At 36.0% G+C, this 20856-nt stretch overlaps 1 protein-coding gene across 1 annotated transcript in view; it reads right to left on the minus strand.

The window, feature by feature from the left end:
* The window catches only part of LOC149797323 (uncharacterized), a 69334-nt gene that overhangs the window by 32711 nt on the left and 15767 nt on the right, over positions 1-20856 (minus strand). The window contains exon 6 of the mRNA XM_089960746.1: positions 20255-20500. Coding sequence (XP_089816872.1) covers positions 20255-20500 — 246 coding nt within the window. The remainder of the gene's footprint in view (positions 1-20254; positions 20501-20856) is intronic.

Below are 20856 nucleotides of genomic sequence, written 5' to 3' on the forward strand. Positions count from 1 at the left end.
ATTTCCAATGAATGTACACGTAAGCCTATATTGAATAGAGGTAGTACAAGAAAAAAATATGAACTGCGTCAAAATTACTGGAGTAAGATGTTTTCTACTTATGTTGGTAAGTTTAATCGACTGTTACAGGTAGCTACTTTTCAATCCAAAGATCAATTCAATTTCTTTTTCTTTTCGTGAAAATTGCAAATAGTTTCTTCTGAGAATCTTTTTTTTACCAAATAAACTAAATCTAGAATTATGAACTGGAAGGTTGTTTTACTTAAAAGTTTACATTCTTTGCACTTTTCAAGGATGTCTGGTTCAGTAATTATATTTATGTTTCACGTTTCCTACAAAACTGTGGTGAACAGAAATGTTATGACACAAGATTCTAAAATATTTTGTAACTTTAATATTGGTATCACATCTATCCTCAAAACCCTAGTGTTTATAAAGTATCCATTAGGTTACCCACCTTTTCTAGCAACATCTGAATAATAGTTTGCAATGTTTTTATTTCAAAATGAGAACATTATTGCTTGTATTTATGGAATACATCTTTTGGTGCAGAAACACATGAAAAAAGTCTTTAAGAGATGTTACATCTGTGAACATTTATATTAGTATATTTTGTTGCACTTCTCTAACATTTTGTTTTTGTATCGTAGTATTCTGCCATATGTTGCGTGGAGCTCTCAGAAACAAGAAACTCTTCTAAAATTAAGAAATAAACCCCATACGTATGTGAAAACACAAATACATTTCAAACTGACTTGTTTTTCCGGAATATTATAGCAAATGGACCATATGCCTAAAGTGTTTATTTCTAACTTATTTCTTCCATTTCAGTTCAAATAAAAGTATATTGTTAATGAACCGCAATATATTCCTTGATGTAGCAAACGAATAGAGGAATAACGTCAGTAACAGAGTCACATGATCATTTAAATATTGATGGAGTGACAAAATCCTTATGTAGAAAGGCGGAAGTTCCGATCCAGAGTCATGATTCAACACTGGCTCCCCCCACCATGATTTCAATCACCTCCCTTATCTTTTCCCTTAGGGTATTATTCTCTTTACCTCTCTAGTGGTCTCCTGCGTGAAAATAAAAAATAAATTAAAAAACCAGACGGAAGTATAATCAAGGAAACGTCAGCTTAAACAAGAAATGGTAATAGAAAACCAAAATGAGGAAAAATTGAGAGATAAAATCAGAAAGTGAAAAAGTAATTCAAATTCAAATTCAAATTCAGAAAGAAGAAAGAGAATGTCAGATTAATGAGGAAGAAAGAGAATGAGATGAGAGGAAAATGGAAATGCAGATGAGATTGCAAAAGAAAAAAGACAGATGAAATTAAGCTGCAATTACAAAACGAAGAAAGAGAGACGGAAATACAGACAGAAAAAGCAAGAAAGAGAAATGCAATTAAATTAAAAGAATTAGAATTGTCAACCAGAAGGAAAGCCAAAGTTCAGTTTATGTTACCAATAATATTAGGTTAGTACTCCCTTTTAAAGAAAAAGATGCATATACAGATTTTCTTCATTTTGAGAGAAAAACAAAATTGAAAGGTTTAAAACGGCTATGTTATCAAATACTGTATTTATTGGTAAAGCTGGTGAAATGCATAGTTCACTGTCAATAAAGGTAAGTGCTGATTATGATTTAGTCAAGGATTTTTATCTTAAAGGGTTATGAGTTGGTATTTGAGGTATATTGACGGAGGTTTCGAATCTGAGTTGCATAACTGAAAATAGCTAAAACCATATCGATTTTTCCAGAAAAATAAAAGAACTATGGACATTTGGTGTGCATATATGTTAAGCATCTAAAAAGATTGATAAAATAATGCAAACGTAGAAAAGTCATATTAGTCGAAGAGTGGTTAGACCGTCCGCCTCGGATGCGGGAGGTCACGGGTTTGAACCCCAGCCGAGTCCTAACAAGACATGAAAATGGTACTAACACCAGCCTCGCTAGGCGCTCAGCATTAAGAGGTTAGTGTTAGGACTGGTCTATGGAGGGGGATTACCGCCATAATTATATGCGTGTATTTCCCAATATTCCTTGATGCATTATTGTAAATGGCTTCTTGCAAGTGCTACTTTCATAATTCTATCAATGTATATTGTATTTTCATTGATGCAAATTGGACGTGGCAGTTTGCAAGTGCTACTTTCCTTCTGCATTATTGTAAATGACTGCTTGCAAGTGTTACATTTATAATTCTAGTCATGAATTTGTTAGTTTTCATTGTAAATGGTTGCTTGCAAGTTTTTCGATCTAATTTCCTTCTGCGTCACTGTATCTAGCGATTTGCCAACTACTGAATTGATTCTGTAGTTTGTCGTATGACAAACGTATGACAAACGAAACCAGTTATTACAAGTTTTGTATATTCTGTTTAAAAACTTTACAATTACATCATTCCAACTATTTTTTTCATACAGATTTGGCATTGCAACAATGTAAATACTAAGTTTAACCAGAATCGTCTTTGTTGTCCAAGTTGTGTCCCCATCTGTAGTCATAATGGCATACCAGAGAATAGGATGGCATTATGACAACATACGGCGCTCTAAATTTCTAAAGTTTTTCCTTTCCCAAAAGCAATGAATGTTCCCCACGGACCTTTACGACATTCATTTTGTTTTCATAACTCTTTCAGTCCCTTTTTTAACGTGTACGTTAGCAACAAAGTTTTAATCGTCTCTAAAACCGTATGCTTTCTCGAAGATCTAAGTGATTTAGGTGGCGCTCACCAGATAATATGTACTTTTGAGAGAGTGACGTATGTAAGGTGAAGTAGTTCGCATTTAAAACATGCACAGTGGAGAGAATGTTTGCATATCTCTATGCTACATTAATGTAATGTGGATGATATTTCTTTTGGATATTGTACTTTTGGAAATTTTACACGATTTAAGCACACTGCTAACTAAAATGACTGCTCCCTTGTGTTAAAAAATCAGTCTGAATTAGTCTAAAGTACACTATACATAGCAGCTATTAAAATAGGGAAAATGAATTTTGCCAGACTAGACAATACCAGCTTCTGAAAGTGCAATGAATGAATTACCAAATATATAAAATGTAAAAAAAGTTATCGGCTCTTTTTTATACAACTGACCTCTGAAGTTCAGGAAGTGAAAATGACCAAGTAGAGCTAGCACTTTTTTGAAAGGTGCACATTTGAAGTAAGGCCAAGCTGTATACTCTATAACCCATAGTACACCCATCAATCATACACCAAAATAAAGGGAATTAAAGGTTCTTTGCATTATACCTAAGATATACAAGGTCTTTTTTAAATAGCCAGTATAACCAGTGAGGAAAGCCGGGGACATTCTTTTTCTTTAAATTCCTAACCCTATGCAAAATTCGAAACTGTATAGCGCCACCTTAAAGAAAATGAAAAAATGTTTGCAATTATTTTTTTTTATTTTCATATAATTATGTATGATGTTCTGAATAAAATGGTACATTCATATTGCATTTAAGCATGAAAATAAGCTAATTATGATCATTTTTCTCTTGCTTACATGATTTGCAATGAGGTATGTTTGTGTGAGTAGTGACCTTAATTATGGGGAAATTAGAAGACTTAGAATATAGGAATAGAGTCAACTTAAATTTAAAACTGTTGCAATAAGTGACAGAAATATATGTTGAAAATGTTTCTTTTCATTTATTTGCAATGAAATAAAAAAATAAATGAAGAGAAAGTGAATTCGCTTCTTCCATATTAAACAATAGGCAAATATTTTACACTTTGACCTTTGACCTTTATGAAGCTGATGAGTTACCTCCCTTTTCTAATTGTAAAATTCATTGTTGATATCTCAGAAATAATTCTGGCTAGTTTCATGTTCCTGTCATTCAGCATAACATTGGTTGCTATGTTTACAAAATGTAATGTGCATTCTTAAAATAGCTCACTTTTATCATGGGGGGGGGGAGGATGGACTTGTTAGAGACTCTGACACTCATAAATACTGTTCTGTGGGGAAAAATGCAGGAGAATAATTCATAAGGATTGTTTTGATGCTTGCGACTTAAATGTTTCAGCCATATAAACATAATTAAATCACACAAAAATAATACCTACATCTTCTTTATGGTGGCGCTCACCAGATAATATGTACTTTTGAGAGAGTGACGTATGTAAGGTGAAGTAGTTCGCATTTAAAACATGCACAGTGGAGAGAATGTTTGCATATCTCTATGCTACATTAATGTAATGTGGATGATATTTCTTTTGGATATTGTACTTTTGGAAATTTTACACGATTTAAGCACACTGCTAACTAAAATGACTGCTCCCTTGTGTTAAAAAATCAGTCTGAATTAGTCTAAAGTACACTATACATAGCAGCTATTAAAATAGGGAAAATGAATTTTGCCAGACTAGACAATACCAGCTTCTGAAAGTGCAATGAATGAATTACCAAATATATAAAATGTAAAAAAAGTTATCGGCTCTTTTTTATACAACTGACCTCTGAAGTTCAGGAAGTGAAAATGACCAAGTAGAGCTAGCACTTTTTTGAAAGGTGCACATTTGAAGTAAGGCCAAGCTGTATACTCTATAACCCATAGTACACCCATCAATCATACACCAAAATAAAGGGAATTAAAGGTTCTTTGCATTATACCTAAGATATACAAGGTCTTTTTTAAATAGCCAGTATAACCAGTGAGGAAAGCCGGGGACATTCTTTTTCTTTAAATTCCTAACCCTATGCAAAATTCGAAACTGTATAGCGCCACCTTAAAGAAAATGAAAAAATGTTTGCAATTATTTTTTTTTATTTTCATATAATTATGTATGATGTTCTGAATAAAATGGTACATTCATATTGCATTTAAGCATGAAAATAAGCTAATTATGATCATTTTTCTCTTGCTTACATGATTTGCCATGAGGTATGTTTGTGTGAGTAGTGACCTTAATTATGGGGAAATTAGAAGACTTAGAATATAGGAATAGAGTCAACTTAAATTTAAAACTGTTGCAATAAGTGACAGAAATATATGTTGAAAATGTTTCTTTTCATTTATTTGCAATGAAATAAAAAAATAAATGAAGAGAAAGTGAATTCGCTTCTTCCATATTAAACAATAGGCAAATATTTTACACTTTGACCTTTGACCTTTATGAAGCTGATGAGTTACCTCCCTTTTCTAATTGTAAAATTCATTGTTGATATCTCAGAAATAATTCTGGCTAGTTTCATGTTCCTGTCATTCAGCATAACATTGGTTGCTATGTTTACAAAATGTAATGTGCATTCTTAAAATAGCTCACTTTTATCATGGGGGGGGGGGAGGATGGACTTGTTAGAGACTCTGACACTCATAAATACTGTTCTGTGGGGAAAAATGCAGGAGAATAATTCATAAGGATTGTTTTGATGCTTGCGACTTAAATGTTTCAGCCATATAAACATAATTAAATCACACAAAAATAATACCTACATCTTCTTTATGGTGGCGCTCACCAGATAATATGTACTTTTGAGAGAGTGACGTATGTAAGGTGAAGTAGTTCGCATTTAAAACATGCACAGTGGAGAGAATGTTTGCATATCTCTATGCTACATTAATGTAATGTGGATGATATTTCTTTTGGATATTGTACTTTTGGAAATTTTACACGATTTAAGCACACTGCTAACTAAAATGACTGCTCCCTTGTGTTAAAAAATCAGTCTGAATTAGTCTAAAGTACACTATACATAGCAGCTATTAAAATAGGGAAAATGAATTTTGCCAGACTAGACAATACCAGCTTCTGAAAGTGCAATGAATGAATTACCAAATATATAAAATGTAAAAAAAGTTATCGGCTCTTTTTTATACAACTGACCTCTGAAGTTCAGGAAGTGAAAATGACCAAGTAGAGCTAGCACTTTTTTGAAAGGTGCACATTTGAAGTAAGGCCAAGCTGTATACTCTATAACCCATAGTACACCCATCAATCATACACCAAAATAAAGGGAATTAAAGGTTCTTTGCATTATACCTAAGATATACAAGGTCTTTTTTAAATAGCCAGTATAACCAGTGAGGAAAGTCGGGGACATTCTTTTTCTTTAAATTCCTAACCCTATGCAAAATTCGAAACTGTATAGCGCCACCTTATAGCATCTAACGAAAACAAAAACTCATACAGTTCAGCAAGGTGGTCCATCTTTTTCAACCCTAGTTTTGACGCACTTAAGTATTTACCTTCACCGTTTAAAAAATCAGTTTCTTAGTGATATCTCTAATTGCTTTGGAAACATTAGTTAGTTTAGTAAGGATCAGAAATGACAATGATATATTCCCTCGTACTCTTCTTAACGAGCTTTCATCAGACGAACCCTGGTTGTAAGGATTGTGTTGTACGTCACGCATTTTGACGCACCTTTCCTGTGATACTCTTGTACATAAGCTACCACGAAAATAAAATATTTCAGAGCAACATCAGTAGAACATAACGAATATGTTTATAGACAAAATGACATACAAAAAATGAGCATCCCTTAAAGGTGTTCTTATTCTTATCATGATCTTCATTTTGGAACATATTTTGCAGCAAAAACCGAAATAATCAAACTGAGGAAAATAAATTTTAGGTTCGTTCAAACGTTTGACAAATTTGGGTTTGCTTGAACCACTAGGTCCAGCAACTAACATGTTAATGTGATGGCGAAGATGCAAGACATCCTTACTGGAACTATATAATATCTTGTCGATGACTTTGAAAGTCGAGGAGGAGGTAGAAGAGACAGCGGTGGTAGCCATAGTGAAGGTTTTCACAGTTTTGAAACGAACACAGACAAGGCAAGAGTTTTTCTACTTTGTCAGGGCACGTTTATACAAAATATATTAAAAATGGACACGAACGACAATAATGCGTAAGAGCCAAATGGATATGTATATTGATAAAATACACATTGAAACGTTCAAAGTGGAATATACACAAGTCTCTGTACAGCATTTTTTGGACGAAGGTGTGGTGTCCAAGGGACACTTGGTAATGTTCTTTGAGTCTCTACACCAACAGACACAGTTTCACAGGTGCCCTTCCGGAATGGCCATCCGGCGGTGTCCATGTCGACGATGGTACTGTCCTGAATGGAGTGGTTTTCCTCGGTGTCGGGTTCTTCTTCTGACACTGAGGCTAACACGGGTTTAAAGGTTACCTGGACGTTTAGATTCATAAATGCAAATCTTTGGCATACTGAGCATACTGAGCCACTTCTTTCGTCCAAGCCTCGAAACAAAACTTTTCTAGTCACGTACATCTTGCGAGTGAGAGTGTAAGTCACAAGCTGCACACATATCTTGGTAAACATCCTCACTGACTAAAAGTTGACGAATCTTTTTTTCCCGTACAGGTAAAGAAGTATCGAGATGAAAGCGAAACGCTTTTAACTGAATGAGTCTCTCGTGTACATTTAAAGGTACCATCCTCATGATTGTTCGGTGGTAGGTACTGTTCGTAAAGAGTCCACAAGGAAGGAATCAGTCGGTAAATGAAATCCCAGAAAGGAAGTCACTAATACGCACACCACCCTAATTCAATGGGTACATTTCTCGTAAAAAGTATTGGTAATCCTCTATAGTCTGAATAGTTTCATTGACTTCCTTCTACCTAATTTGTTATATCACTACTGATAAAGTTTAACAGTCACCAATTGAGATTTTGCCCTGGCAAGTCCCTGCCAAACTTCATTGTAGATCTTCTCTTGCAGTTTGTTTGGCAATATTTGTCTCGGTGTTGACCAACGTTTGATTCCAAACAAGGCTGGTTACTTAAACAACATGGTATGCCACTTCCCGTAGAAACTTCATTTACTGGGGTCCCACAAAAAGAAGTTAGTGACAGTAGGGAGATCATTGAGCATGTTCCAGGTAAGCCGAGTCCTTCTGCTCCCATTCGTGAAGTGATACAACGCAACGGAAGCCTTTGACTTTTTCACCTTCGCCCAAGTAGACAAATCCAGCTCTGGCTAATTCTTCGGGGGTAGGTCCTCCCAGCTGTTTGATCCACTTTCCTTTGAACGTTTGGAATCGACTTTCAAAGTTACAGTATCCAGACAAGTACACAGGTGAAGGATATTCTTCTTTCACAGGTTCATTTCGATGAAACGGTGATGATATCCGCAGCAGTTAGCTCAGGCATGGATGACATTCGCAGGGTGGTAGCTGTACAGTAGCATGACGATGAGGATAAAAACCAGTAAATTGATAAAGTGTAATGAAACGAGTGGCATCGCATTCCGTCAGGTTCACTTTGCACTTTGCACTTCACAGCATCACTTTGCATGGTAGGTGCAGTAGGAGTCAGAGCGAAGTTCCAATGATATCGTGCTGAATCGCTGAAGTCGCAGCGTACGGCATCACTGCCATCGCAAGGCACATCATCGTACTTGTCTTGAGAATGACTGAACTTGAAGTGTACCTGTCTGAAAGGATTCATCTTTCTCGCAAGACGTCGATAGTTACAATAAACTATTAGGCTTGGACGTCATCCCTTTTTATATGCTGACCAATATCGACATGTCCGTACGGTAAAGTAAAATGGTTGGAAAGCCACAATCGCTTTTGGTACACGATTTGATACAGTTTTTTCAAATGTCCACTGACTATTTGGTGTGCGGTTTGTAGGTGGTCACTTTAAAATGTTGATCTTCTCCAGATTGCAAGACTTCTTTCAACACGCCAAAGTTTACCACTTGACTGGTGCGATATTTTAGAGTCACTCCTTTCACACTGCGTTCGGTGTGCATCTATCCTCGTCGGTTCCGGTATTCATAACCGTACTGTTTAGGATGGCCTCTAGCACAACATATTGTCGTCGGGGTTCTCGTCCTTCCAGGCTCCTAAACGGTCTCCTTCGATTTCAGGGTGATGGTGACCAAGGCGATCGATGTAAAAGCAACTGTCCGTATCAAAGCACATCACACGATATCCTAACAGTTCTAAAGCTTCGTACAATTTTAAACGAGCATGGGCTGTCACGTAGGCTGCAATGATGACATTTCCAAATTTGTTGGCTTGTGCAATCTGAAGTTCTTCTTCGTAATTGACTAAGATCAAATTATCACAATGACGTCCACGTGTTTCATGTATTTGGTTGTGTCATAAATCATCTAAAAGTAACGAGAAGGTTCTGTCAAATACTACGTCTTTGGTAAACACGGTTGGTGTGCCATTTCCCCCCACAAACAAGTCAACATCACTTTAACAAACGATCACCTTCCTTGTTTTTTTCGATGTGGTCTAAAGTGATGCCTTCCTGCTCAAAGTATTTCTCTTTGAATTTCTTGTGGTTTTCGGAAGTTTGTCAGAAGGAAGGAAAACCGCTGCCTTCTTCTTTCAGTTTCAAAAAGGCATTTACGTAGTCTGAGAAAATGTCTTTCTAAATCTCGTCACCCTTGTGGTACTGTTCTGTCTTGGGAAAGTGGTAAACTTTGTACACGTCTAACAGTTGGTATCCCATGTCCAGAGCTTGAAACAATTCTAAGTTCCCGTAAATGCGCGTTCTTGCTGAGTATGAGGGCAAGGTTGATCTTGGTTGCGTGTTTTGCACAGGTACGACATGAAGGAAGCATCAGTTTTCTCTGGCCAGGGTGCGGTAAAACGGGATGATACAAGTCTATGGGAGGCAAGACATTGCACTTGATCAATCCTTCGTATTGTTGAATATATTCCACGTCAATGTGTTTCTTCAGCAATTGCGGGTGCCATGCGGAAAAGTAGCGATATTCGCACACGTAAGGATACAGCAAACACACGTCCAAGCATTTGATTTCTTCTCCTTTCTCCTCGTCGGTGTGGTACAGCAAATATATGGCATTCATGCGTCCTCCATACAAACAATTCCTCAGATGAAGAGGGTATACCGGTTTGTAACTTTCCACGACGCGTTTTCACTAGGGATCAGTTTTCAAACGGTGATTGTCCTCGTGTTCCCACATTTCCACCGCTAGTTTCCTTACTATTCTAACTTTAAACGTCGCTGACAAGTGGCCTCGTACAAATCTTCCATGGTACGTAGGAAAAACTGATGTTTGGTGTACCGTTGAGGGTAGCAGATCTGACATCCGGGAAACAAACAACCGTTAAACTTGTACACGATCGTAGGGTTTTCTAACTCTCAGCCATCCACTGAATACGCTCAGATGGTCTTTTCGCAACCTCCCTTTAGGGCACTTTGGATCGATTTGTCTTCATTTTCGCACAAGTAATGTAGCCAGAGAAGAGCTTTGACCGAGTATTGACGTTTAACAATGTTCGTCTTTTGAGGACGGATGACAGCCAGGGTCTTCTCTGGAATGAATCGTTTGCGGTACACTAAGGAACACGCTTTGGCAATGGTGTAGGCTTTTCAAAGGATCGATCCCTCTGTTCTCCATGAACAATTCTCGAAATTTTCCACAGCGACGCTGTAAAACGTCAACGTGGGAATGACAATACCTTAAATCTTTTTCATGTAAGTCGAAGGGGTCCGATGCGTGAGTTTCGTGCTAAGAGAAGAAAGCTTCTCGTTGATCAGGTAAATGTGGTAGAACGGCTTCGTTATTGAAAAAGTGCGGAAATAGCCTTTGGCCATTTCTGTCATTCCAAACGTTTTAGGCTTTTGGCTCAGCGGCCTGGTCAAGTAACTCATCGAATCTTTAAACTGTACTTGTCCCACATGCATGGAAATGAGCTTGGCTCCGTTCAAGTTATAGTATTTCAGAAGCAATTGTTCATCTGATCTCGAGAAAGATTTTTCACGACCTCCAGAAATCTTGCTACAATGAGGGAAATGACTAAAATAAGTTCATGGATGCACTTCTCGCACGCTGCATGAGCCATGCATTAATTGGGAGTGTGAATGACAGTCTCTTGCATGCATTCGAACTCGAAAAAGATGAAATTCCCTTTCTTCTTTTGGTCATCCTCTTCCTCCTCCTGTTGGGGCTGGTATTTTTTAATGTAGCATTCGTGTTCCAAGTCCACGATATTTGGTTTCAAATGTGACATCGTCTCTTTCTTGAACATACATACGCCTTGGCACTATTCGCACGGATGCCGTGTACACAAGTAGGGCACAAGCAGTTTTCCGCTGTGAACAATGCGTCTTCATATGTTTTTGGAAACAAGTAGGGCTGACAAAAATTAGCTGAAAAGCTAAGCAATGCACCCGTTTTTGTCCTTCGTCAAACCAGACGTTTGTGTTGCTCTCGGTTGTTATAGCCATAGTCAAATTTCTCACAATAATAACTGTATCCCAGGAATCCGGTGATAATGGTAATGGCATCTAAATGTTCATTGTGATGGTAGACGTGAATGTATTTCCCGTCTCTGAAATTGTCACCTCGAACCCAAAGAAGACCCGCACTGCTTGGGGGTGCACTTTCAACGTGTAGCGTGTGGCTAAGACGTCTTGCAATTTTTGCATTTCAGGAATGGCACAGGGTGTGTCTACGCATAGTCCCGCTTGCCGTAACAGGAGTTTTGCTTCACTTCGTTGTTTGGCTCGGTTCGATTTTCGAATGTTGTACCAGGCTCTTTTTTATTCTGCGGTGTCGTTCTTGTCAACATACATTCGTCCCACGACGATGACATCTTGTTTTGAGTGTTGTACATTTGAACGAGGCTCATTTTGGTGCTGCGAAGGTTGTCCACCAATAACACTTTGTTTGTCCGGTCACTTTGGGAAGAGAAACGTGGGTCATGTACAGTGTCGCTTTTCCATCGGTGATATGAAACTTGTCGTTGGACTGCTGCAGGTGTTGAATCTTGTCAATGACTTTGGAAGGTGCCAGTTCTGCTGGGATGCTAAATTCGATCCAAACAGGTGACTTCAAACTGTCGTGATAAATGTGGAGTCTCAAGCGATCGTATTCTTTGGCTTGACATTGTCGTTTCAGTGTGGTTAACAAAGAATCCCACACATCGGTGATGAACCCCTCTGTTTTCTTCACCGGTAAGTCGGACTTGAAATTTTTTTAATTTCAGTGTGTACGTGTAAGCTGTGGTTCTAAATTTTATAGAGAAGCGTTTATCCGCCTTTCGAATGTTGTAATACGTTTCAGGCGTTACTGGTGGTGGACTTTGATTTGGCAAAGACTCTCTAGTTCTGAAAGCATGTGTGGATTCTGACTCACTTATGTTATCTTCGAAATCGCTGGTATAGATTTGAGCCAAGACTTCAATTACTCTGCGAGGCGATAGGTCACGTTTTTGCCTCTTAATTTCTTATCCTTTCTCCACGAAATTGTGCGATCGTTTTATCTTGATTGCTAAAATGTAAAATGACTAAATTTTAAACACCATGGTCCCCTATAAATCAATGTAAGATATAGAGAGGTTCAGTGTCTTCATTCAAAGTATTCATTTAACGTTCAATTGTTCAAGAAAGATGGAAGAGCCAACACAGATCGACAGGTATTCGTTACCTTACTTGGTCTTATGTAAGGAACCAACACAATCTACCATAATTCTACTGAATAGTTCGCCAAAGACAGGAATATGTTGTAGATGAGCCTTTGGAATTTTCTGATTTGGTTTGCCTACCATTTGACAGGTATGACAAGTTATACAGTATTTACCACAATCATGTTTGATTTTCGACCAATAGAAGTGAGTTAAGATCTTGTTTTAAGTTTTATTGATCTCTAAATGACCAGCCAATGACGTTTCATGGGCCAAACTAAGTATTTCCTGTCTGTAAGGTTTTGGAACTACAATTTGATAGTTCACTGACTATTCGTCATCAGCATGTACCTGGGATTTCTCCTTTTCTCATAAGAATTCCAGTTTTAATGAAATAACAGACAGGAACTTTCCGTATCTACATCATTCTCAAGAGTTTTCTTTGCCATAGCTCTGGTAACTGCACAAGCTGGAATTACACCAGGGAATTACTCTTCAATTGGATCGACTTTCTCATCCAAGCAAGGCTTGTCAGTTACAAGTGGATTAACCACAACCTTGTCGCCAGTTAGGTCGTTGCCTAGTAATCAATGAATGCCAATAACGGGTAAAACAGACACTGTTCTGACTGCCACTGGTCCTGAGACTAAATCTGATGACAAATTTACACAATGGAGAGGAACATTAACAAAGCCGCAGCTGACTCCCTGAATAAAAACACTCTCATTAGAAGAAGACTTCTCAGAAAAAGGCAAACAACCTGACAATAAAATATATGAGAAGCTCCTGTGTGCCTTACACTTTTAATAGGGATAGGATTGTCCGAATCACTCAAGAGTGATATAGAACTCTTCGATATGAATGATTCATAATTCTCCATAATAAAATCAGACTGGGGTTTATTAGACCCAACAAATGTATTACTTTCAATACATGAAAGTGACTTGACCTTTTAGATATAAGAGCATTTGGAATAGGTCTGTCTTGATTCTGATGCCTATTTTTCAATTTGTAGCGATCAGAAAAACGTGTCTTTTTTCTTGCAATAGGTACACGTAAGAAGAGACAAGGATCTTGAATGAAGCTTCTCCGAAGTTTGATTTTTAGATGTGCCAGTCTGAGTTTTAGAAGGGCTTGTATTAGGCTGAAATACTTTTCTGCCAAAAGACTGTTGAGTAGAAGTCTTATTTACAAAATGAACTTTATGAGTTAAAGAATACTCATCAGCAGCAGGAGCAGCATTTTCCAAGTTTCAATTAGATGCTCGTCAAGATAAATCTTAATGTCACTATGGACACAGTTTTTTAAATCTTCAAGTAATACAAGTTGTTCGAGACTTTCATAATCTCGTTCAACTTTCTTGGCTAAGCACCAATTATCAAATAACTGCTCTTTTTCTCTAGCAAATTCGATATGAGTTTGTCCAGCTTCTTTTCTATAGTTTCTGAAGTTTTGCCTATAAGCTTCAGGGACTAACCCATAACCCATTAGGATGCATTCTTTAACCACATTATAGTTACGACTTTGGTGAACTGACAGTGAATTGTAAATATCACTAGTCTTGCCAGTGAGTACACATTGTAATAACTTAGCCCACTGCTTCCTTGGCCATTTCAAATTTTCAGCAACTTTTTCAAAACGAGTAAAATATTTGTCTACTTCTTTGTCTCTGAAAGGGAGCACTAATCTAATATTCTTCGCAAGATCAAAACTTAAATTTGAATTTGAAGTATGAATGTGCTGTGCACTTCCCAGTTTCATTTCCTTCATTTCTCTCTTTCTTCCATTTATATTTGTACTTTTTGTAACAGTATTTGTCCTTCTTTTTCTCTTTCTTCTGCTTGGAAATACATTAGTTTTTCTTTCTCTCTTTCCTGTCTCTCTCTCTCTCTCCTCTTTCTCTTATTGTAACTGCATTTGTTTTTCTTGTAATTGCATTTGTTCTTTTTCTTTCTCCAATTTCATTTGTTCTTTCTCTTTTTCCACTTTCATTTGTTCGTTTTCTTTTTCCAGTTGCAATTGCAACTGCATCTGAATTTGTATTTCTTCTTTATCTTTCTGAAGCTCCAGCTTCCTCAACTCCAATTCCGTCTTGTATTTTAATTCTAATTCCTTCATTTTGTGTCAGAGTCTGATACAGACCTACTGACTGAAACCAAAGCACTTTTATCCAAAACATTCTTTTCTACCAAATACTGAACCAACCTAGTTCTTATTTCTTGTTTCGTCAAAGAAGCCTTTACTTCAGAAAGATAGTATTTTCTGGCAAGTTGAATCAAATCATCTTTTCTGAAAAGACCTAGTTGTTCCTCGGTAGGATTTGAAAGAAAGATTTCTACTTTTGATGACATCTTAGAAAATGCTTGCCGATGTCACAAAAAGTTTCAAAAACTAGGTGAATTCAAATTTCCACATAAAACAAAACAAAGTTTTCTGAAATATTCTATCCAAAATTCAAAATTATTCTTCGGACGAGCTCCCAAATTTCTTATGTCACTTGTTTAGGATCGAATAAACAGTAACACAAGAAAGAGTGAAAACAACAAGCGTTTAAAAATACAATAATTTATTTCCCTGGAAAACGTTTGGAAAAATGAAAAAAATTGAACTTACGGTTGTATAGAATCAAATCCAAAAATAATCCTAAAATAATCCGAGAATAAAATTTTAGTAGTCCTAATAACAAAATATTCTACTGATTTCACGTTCGAATCCCGACGAAGAATCCAAGATGGAAGACGATGACGTATGCTACAATCTGTAGTGTTGAAGTCTTCAGTTCCTTGTAGAATTAAAAAGGATTATTCCAGTTGCTGATAGCTGAATACATTTTTATAAAAAAACTGTCTTTGTTCATCAATTTCACATGAGCACACGTATTTTCCAGCAAAATAACAAAATTAATCCTTTTGAATCCAAGTAATTTGAAATATCTCCAAACCAAGTAATTTGAAATAACTCCAAACAGCACAACATAGAACGAACACTTTAACGGCCCAACTTCTGCTGAGATTTATTATCCAAAACATGGGTTATATGGGCTTTCTAAAACATAAACAAGGGTCACGTGATCATCTTCTGGAAGTTTATAGAAGGGAATAGTTGTTACAGATCACGTTTACCCATTGTGACCCTAACGAAAGCCAACCATTTTTACTCCAAGAAATAAAAAATTAAAAAATTGTTTACATCTTAAAGATAAAGTTCCGTCATGACCTTGTAAACAACCAATCGTTTTAAAATAAAATAGAACTTGTTTACAAAGGTTGCTACAATTTCTGAAACAAGGTCAGGATTTAGATCAACACCTGGTGTTTATAAACTAACAGTCAAGATCAATCTATTTTCTGAAAAAGTATCATCTCTAGTGAATAAATTTACATTATAATCGCATATAATAGAATAATTTTTTTTTTAAAATGACAAACAATTAAATTAAAATAAATATCAATTAAATCAGATATATGTAACAATAAGATGTTCCTCTTCCATCACGTTACTTACACTTGTAGAGATAACTAAAACAAGTTTCACCCTCAACTAATATTAAGTTTTACTGAACTCTGAGTAGTATTCGTTACCCAACGTACCCGATTAAATCATTCACATCTAGAGTTATAAAACACACAAAACTCAGTTTAATTATCTTATTGATATTTTGATTTAGTCATTGTTTATTTGTGTATTTTATAACCAGCATACTAACAGAAACATAAGGCAGAAGATTGAATATTGTCCTTAATGTAATAAAGCTGGGGCCATTTAGAAAAATCCTTTAATACGACACTGGTTTAAGATTCTGCAATAAATATCTTTCTCGTTTCAACAAAGGTACAAATTTAACAAAAGAAAAAAAACCTGGTCATTGTTATTTTCATAATCATTTGCATCAGTTACAAAATTTGTCTAGACGGACATTCCTCAAAACAATTAAATTTTGTAAATAAAACTTTTGTAAATAGAGACATACGTATGTAATAATGAGTTCTTATTAATATTAAAAATTGCACTCTGGAAAAACTTTAAAATTAGTATCGTGTATCCCGTAGTAGTAAAGCTTTCTTAAAAGCCATTGTGTTAATTAGACTTATGTTTTTATGTTTTCCTTGCTTTTATTTTTTTAGAAACAATATTTTTGAGTTACGGACGATGACTTCTTCCCAAAAACATACGAACTATGAAAGTTGTCAAAGTTTGGGACTCTCTCTCTCTCTCTCTCTCTCTCTCTCTCTCTCTCTCTCTCTCTCTCTCTCTCTCTCTATATATATATATATATATATATATATATATATATATATATATATATATATATATATATATATACATATATATATACATATATATATATATATATATATATATATATATATATATATATATATATATATATATATATATATATATACTAAGCATACTAATATATATATATATATATATATATATATATATATATATATATATATATATATATATACTAAGCATACTAGAAAGATAATAATAATAATTCTGCCCTGGAGCAAAGAGCTCACCGCCAATTCGGACGTTCTTCGAGTACTCTCACTGACAAGGGTCTGGTGTGAAGGGGTAATTTGGCGAAGATGCTCGATGCACATTTGTTGACGGCTGGTTAAAACAGGTGTTGAAACATGGGGTTACTTTTTGAACGCTACTCAAAAGAAACTAATAAAGTTAGGATCATAGAAAACAGTAGAGATCACAAATCGCGCGGCGTAGTCGTACTTTCAAGAGAGGTTGATATGCATTTTTTTCGATGAGAAAAGAAAAACCTGTCGTTGAAGATCCAGTCTCTGACTGCTAGTGTCACTGTGCCTCCAAAGTGTTGCTAAAGGTTTTAGAGCACAACCCAACCACTCATCCACGCTTCAGTACTCTGGGTATCGATCTACTAACATACTTCCTGAATGAACACAGCATCCTTATTTCGCCCCGATTTAACATTCAGCCCCAAGTAATTTCGACTTGATCCCATTATCAAAGATTCATTGAGAGGCCGACGATTTGAAAGCGGTTATGAGGTTGGAAGTGCAGTTTTTTTAGTATATATATACAACACAACAAAAAGTGTATACAAAATGATAGTAATAATTTGATTAAGAGACCGAGAAAGTGCGTAGAGGTGCAAGGGGAGTATTTCAAGAGGATGCACTGAACATAATGTTTACTAATATTGAACTTAATTGCACAACTAACTAATATTCAGAACTTTTTAAATACCCTAATACATCACAGAACATAATTTTTAGGAGTGAAGGTAATGTAAGTACTTGCACATGCCTTGCTAGTCATATGATCTTAAGGGTCTATTTACACATATATTTGGTTAAGCCTTTATTCAGTATCACGCACACAAAAGGATTCTCACATTTTATGTTAAGTTTCCTCTAAAGCGTTCAAAACTGTTGCATTTTTAATACACAACAATACGTTCTGCATGTGTAATAGGACATTTGTTGTCAGCATGAAACATGACAAATGGATTCCAAATTACATGAATAATATTTAGTCTGGTATTTGATAGGACATGTAAATTTCTGATCACATCAGAAAAGTAACGTTTCTTTCTTATGGACAGATACATGCATATACAAAACGATATATCTAAATATTGGAGATTTTTATTATCATTATTGTTTTAAAGATATGTTATCTGCATGCACTATAATACGGTGATATAAATGGAAACAGCGGACACAAGTATCTTATTAAGAGGTTTTGCAAAAAGTATATGATTTTATTACTAAGAATTGATTTTTAGGATACAATTCTTAATCCGCTATTATTGCTGTACAGTGTAAGCAAGATAACGATATAATTGCATCACTTTTTAGTTTTGTGTACCAGTCATAAACCCAGGATTTCTTTCTTTTTCTGATATGTTTGTATGAAGTAAAACATCTGAAATGTTTAATAAACTTGAGTTCTAAATTAAATATCTTACTGACTTCCGTGTGAGATATGTGTGATGTGATTTTGATTTTTAACTAGTTTTAACAATTTTTCAGTCAGATCGCTACGATGTCTGCAATGTGGCAGTTTATAGTGATGTCTAGCACTGGGGCATCATGCCGCAGACATGTAGCATGATGTCCCATCCATTCACATTATCCTGACACCGGGCCGACCAGTCCTAACACTAACCTCTTAATGCTGAGCGCCAAGCGAGGCAGCTGTTAGTACCATTTTTGTAAGTCTTTGGTATGACTCGGCCGGGGATCAAACCCACGACCTCCCGCATCCGAGGCGGACGCTCTAACCACTAGGCCACCGGAGCGGTTCCCGTGTGAGATACGATCAATCTATACTGACCAGACTGAATCGAGCCAAAAATGTGAGTATTTTCTAGAATGCAGTCGCGAATCGCTTAGTGAGGCAGTTTAGTTTATTAATTTACACCTCTAAGTCTTTGTTTGATAAAAAATTATGTGAAGCGGTTTGAAAACCGCAATTCCCACAGCAGTTTCTCTGTGTAAGAGAAGGACGATGGTTAACGATCACCGTGCAGTTATTCCTTCTTAGGCTGTATGAATAAGTTGCATATGTCTTTCGTGTACATATTTCGGTAATTAATAATATATCGATCACATCCAAGTGTCATTGAAACAACCAACACGCCTAGAGGTGGATGACCCTGAGTGAGGACGTCAGCGTAAGGGTGTGAAAAGCCTAAATAATACTCAGAAATATGTCGGCACCTGCCACTGAAACAGCATTAATAAAGAAATCACAATCAATCAGTATGTGTCCAAAGTGATTGTAATCCTTCCGGCTACACCCATTTGCTTAGTGAGGCGCGATCGCATATGCTTTACCAGATCATGAAATTAATCTCCCTTATAACTGAACAACAGGTGTTGCACAGGCATTTTATGTTTTACGCTAGTCGTGATCTATCATGTATATACATATTTAGCATGTAATCTGATATTTGTATGCAAAAAGTAATTATATGTTCACGTTCTCTCTGTCTCTCTCTGTGTCTCTCTCTGTCTGTCTGTCTCTTTCTCTCTCTCTGTATATATATATATATATATATATATATATATATATAGTTTGTAAGTATATTAATTGTTCAGTTTCCCAGAAGGCGTTTTGTTACGAACGTATGGCTAAGAACGCAACAAAAACAAAACAAAAAATACTTCAATTCAATAAATAAAAAAATAACGAAATTTAAGGTGAAGAATTGAGAAAACAAGTTACAAAAAATAAATAAAATGTTTACGATAGAAAAAAATATTATTTAGACCAATATAACATTGTTATAAAGACTATCTCTCTATCTATCTATCACGTGTGTGTAATTGCAGCATCTATATCATGTATGAACATTTAAGTAGCAATAAAAACCACAAGTAGTGAATGTAACTTGCACAAAAAGATGTTACGTGTTTTTCTGCATAACTGTTTTCTGATAAGTGAGTTTTACCTATTAATGATAGGTGTTTATCTGTAATGCAATAAACTCCGCGATACCTAAATAAACGACCATTCTACCTGCAATTAGATGCTTGCTCTTTATTGTATACATCGATACTGTTAAAACAATGCTTGACTTTGATTTTTATTCCTGTTATAGCTACATTAGCCCTCCTTTGATATCAGAATTAATATTAATTGATAATCTCAGATGTTGCCCTCCAATAATGACCAATATATGTGCGAAAAGTCCGATTTCGACTGAAACATATAAAAGAGATTGAACAAAGAAACTACATTTCTCTCTACGTCGTAAATTTATTTTCAAATTGAATCAAGTTGCAGTTATTCATTGAAAGCTCTGATTAAATATATGGTCACAAGCAAGATTATTAACACTTGAGTTAAAATTAATGTTTGAAGATTATCTCCTTGCAGACTTGGGCATGTATCATGCCAGTATTCCGTCTGATCCGGCGTGTAGTGCCCGGCGTACACACCTGTTGGCAGTGGGGAGTGTAGTTTGTAGCCGGACAGAAATTGGCCTCGCAAAATAGATGCAGGCCATTGTGGTTCGCAGATAACTCGAAGTCTCGGAATACAAACTTCGTCTCGTGCGTTGATTGAGAGATGATATGGGTATTTACATCTACCTCGCACCTGCAGAGAAAAAAAGATACACAAGTGGTTATTCCACAAACGTTCAATACGTATTGATACCAGCCTTATACTCTGTTATATATGTTAGCCCATATTTGTAACGATACCCTCTCAATTTGATTAAAGGGCAGACATTTCCGCCTATTTAATGAAAGTCCATACTATAACAAAGTCCTCACGTAAACACAGATAATCTTGTTCGTTTGCAAGAAGAGATCCGTGTAGTCGGCAGGAAAGATTTATTTTAAGAAAAAGTTTTCTGAAAGAGTTGAAACTACAAATTCTGATCCAATCTAACTATATGATGAACACGACATAAAATGTTATACAAAATATCTTCTGGACAAAAAGGCATG

The sequence above is a fragment of the Sinohyriopsis cumingii genome, chromosome 6, assembly GCF_028554795.1.
Source record: "Sinohyriopsis cumingii isolate HCF-2022 chromosome 6, ASM2855479v2, whole genome shotgun sequence".
Lineage (NCBI taxonomy): Eukaryota > Metazoa > Mollusca > Bivalvia > Unionida > Unionidae > Sinohyriopsis > Sinohyriopsis cumingii.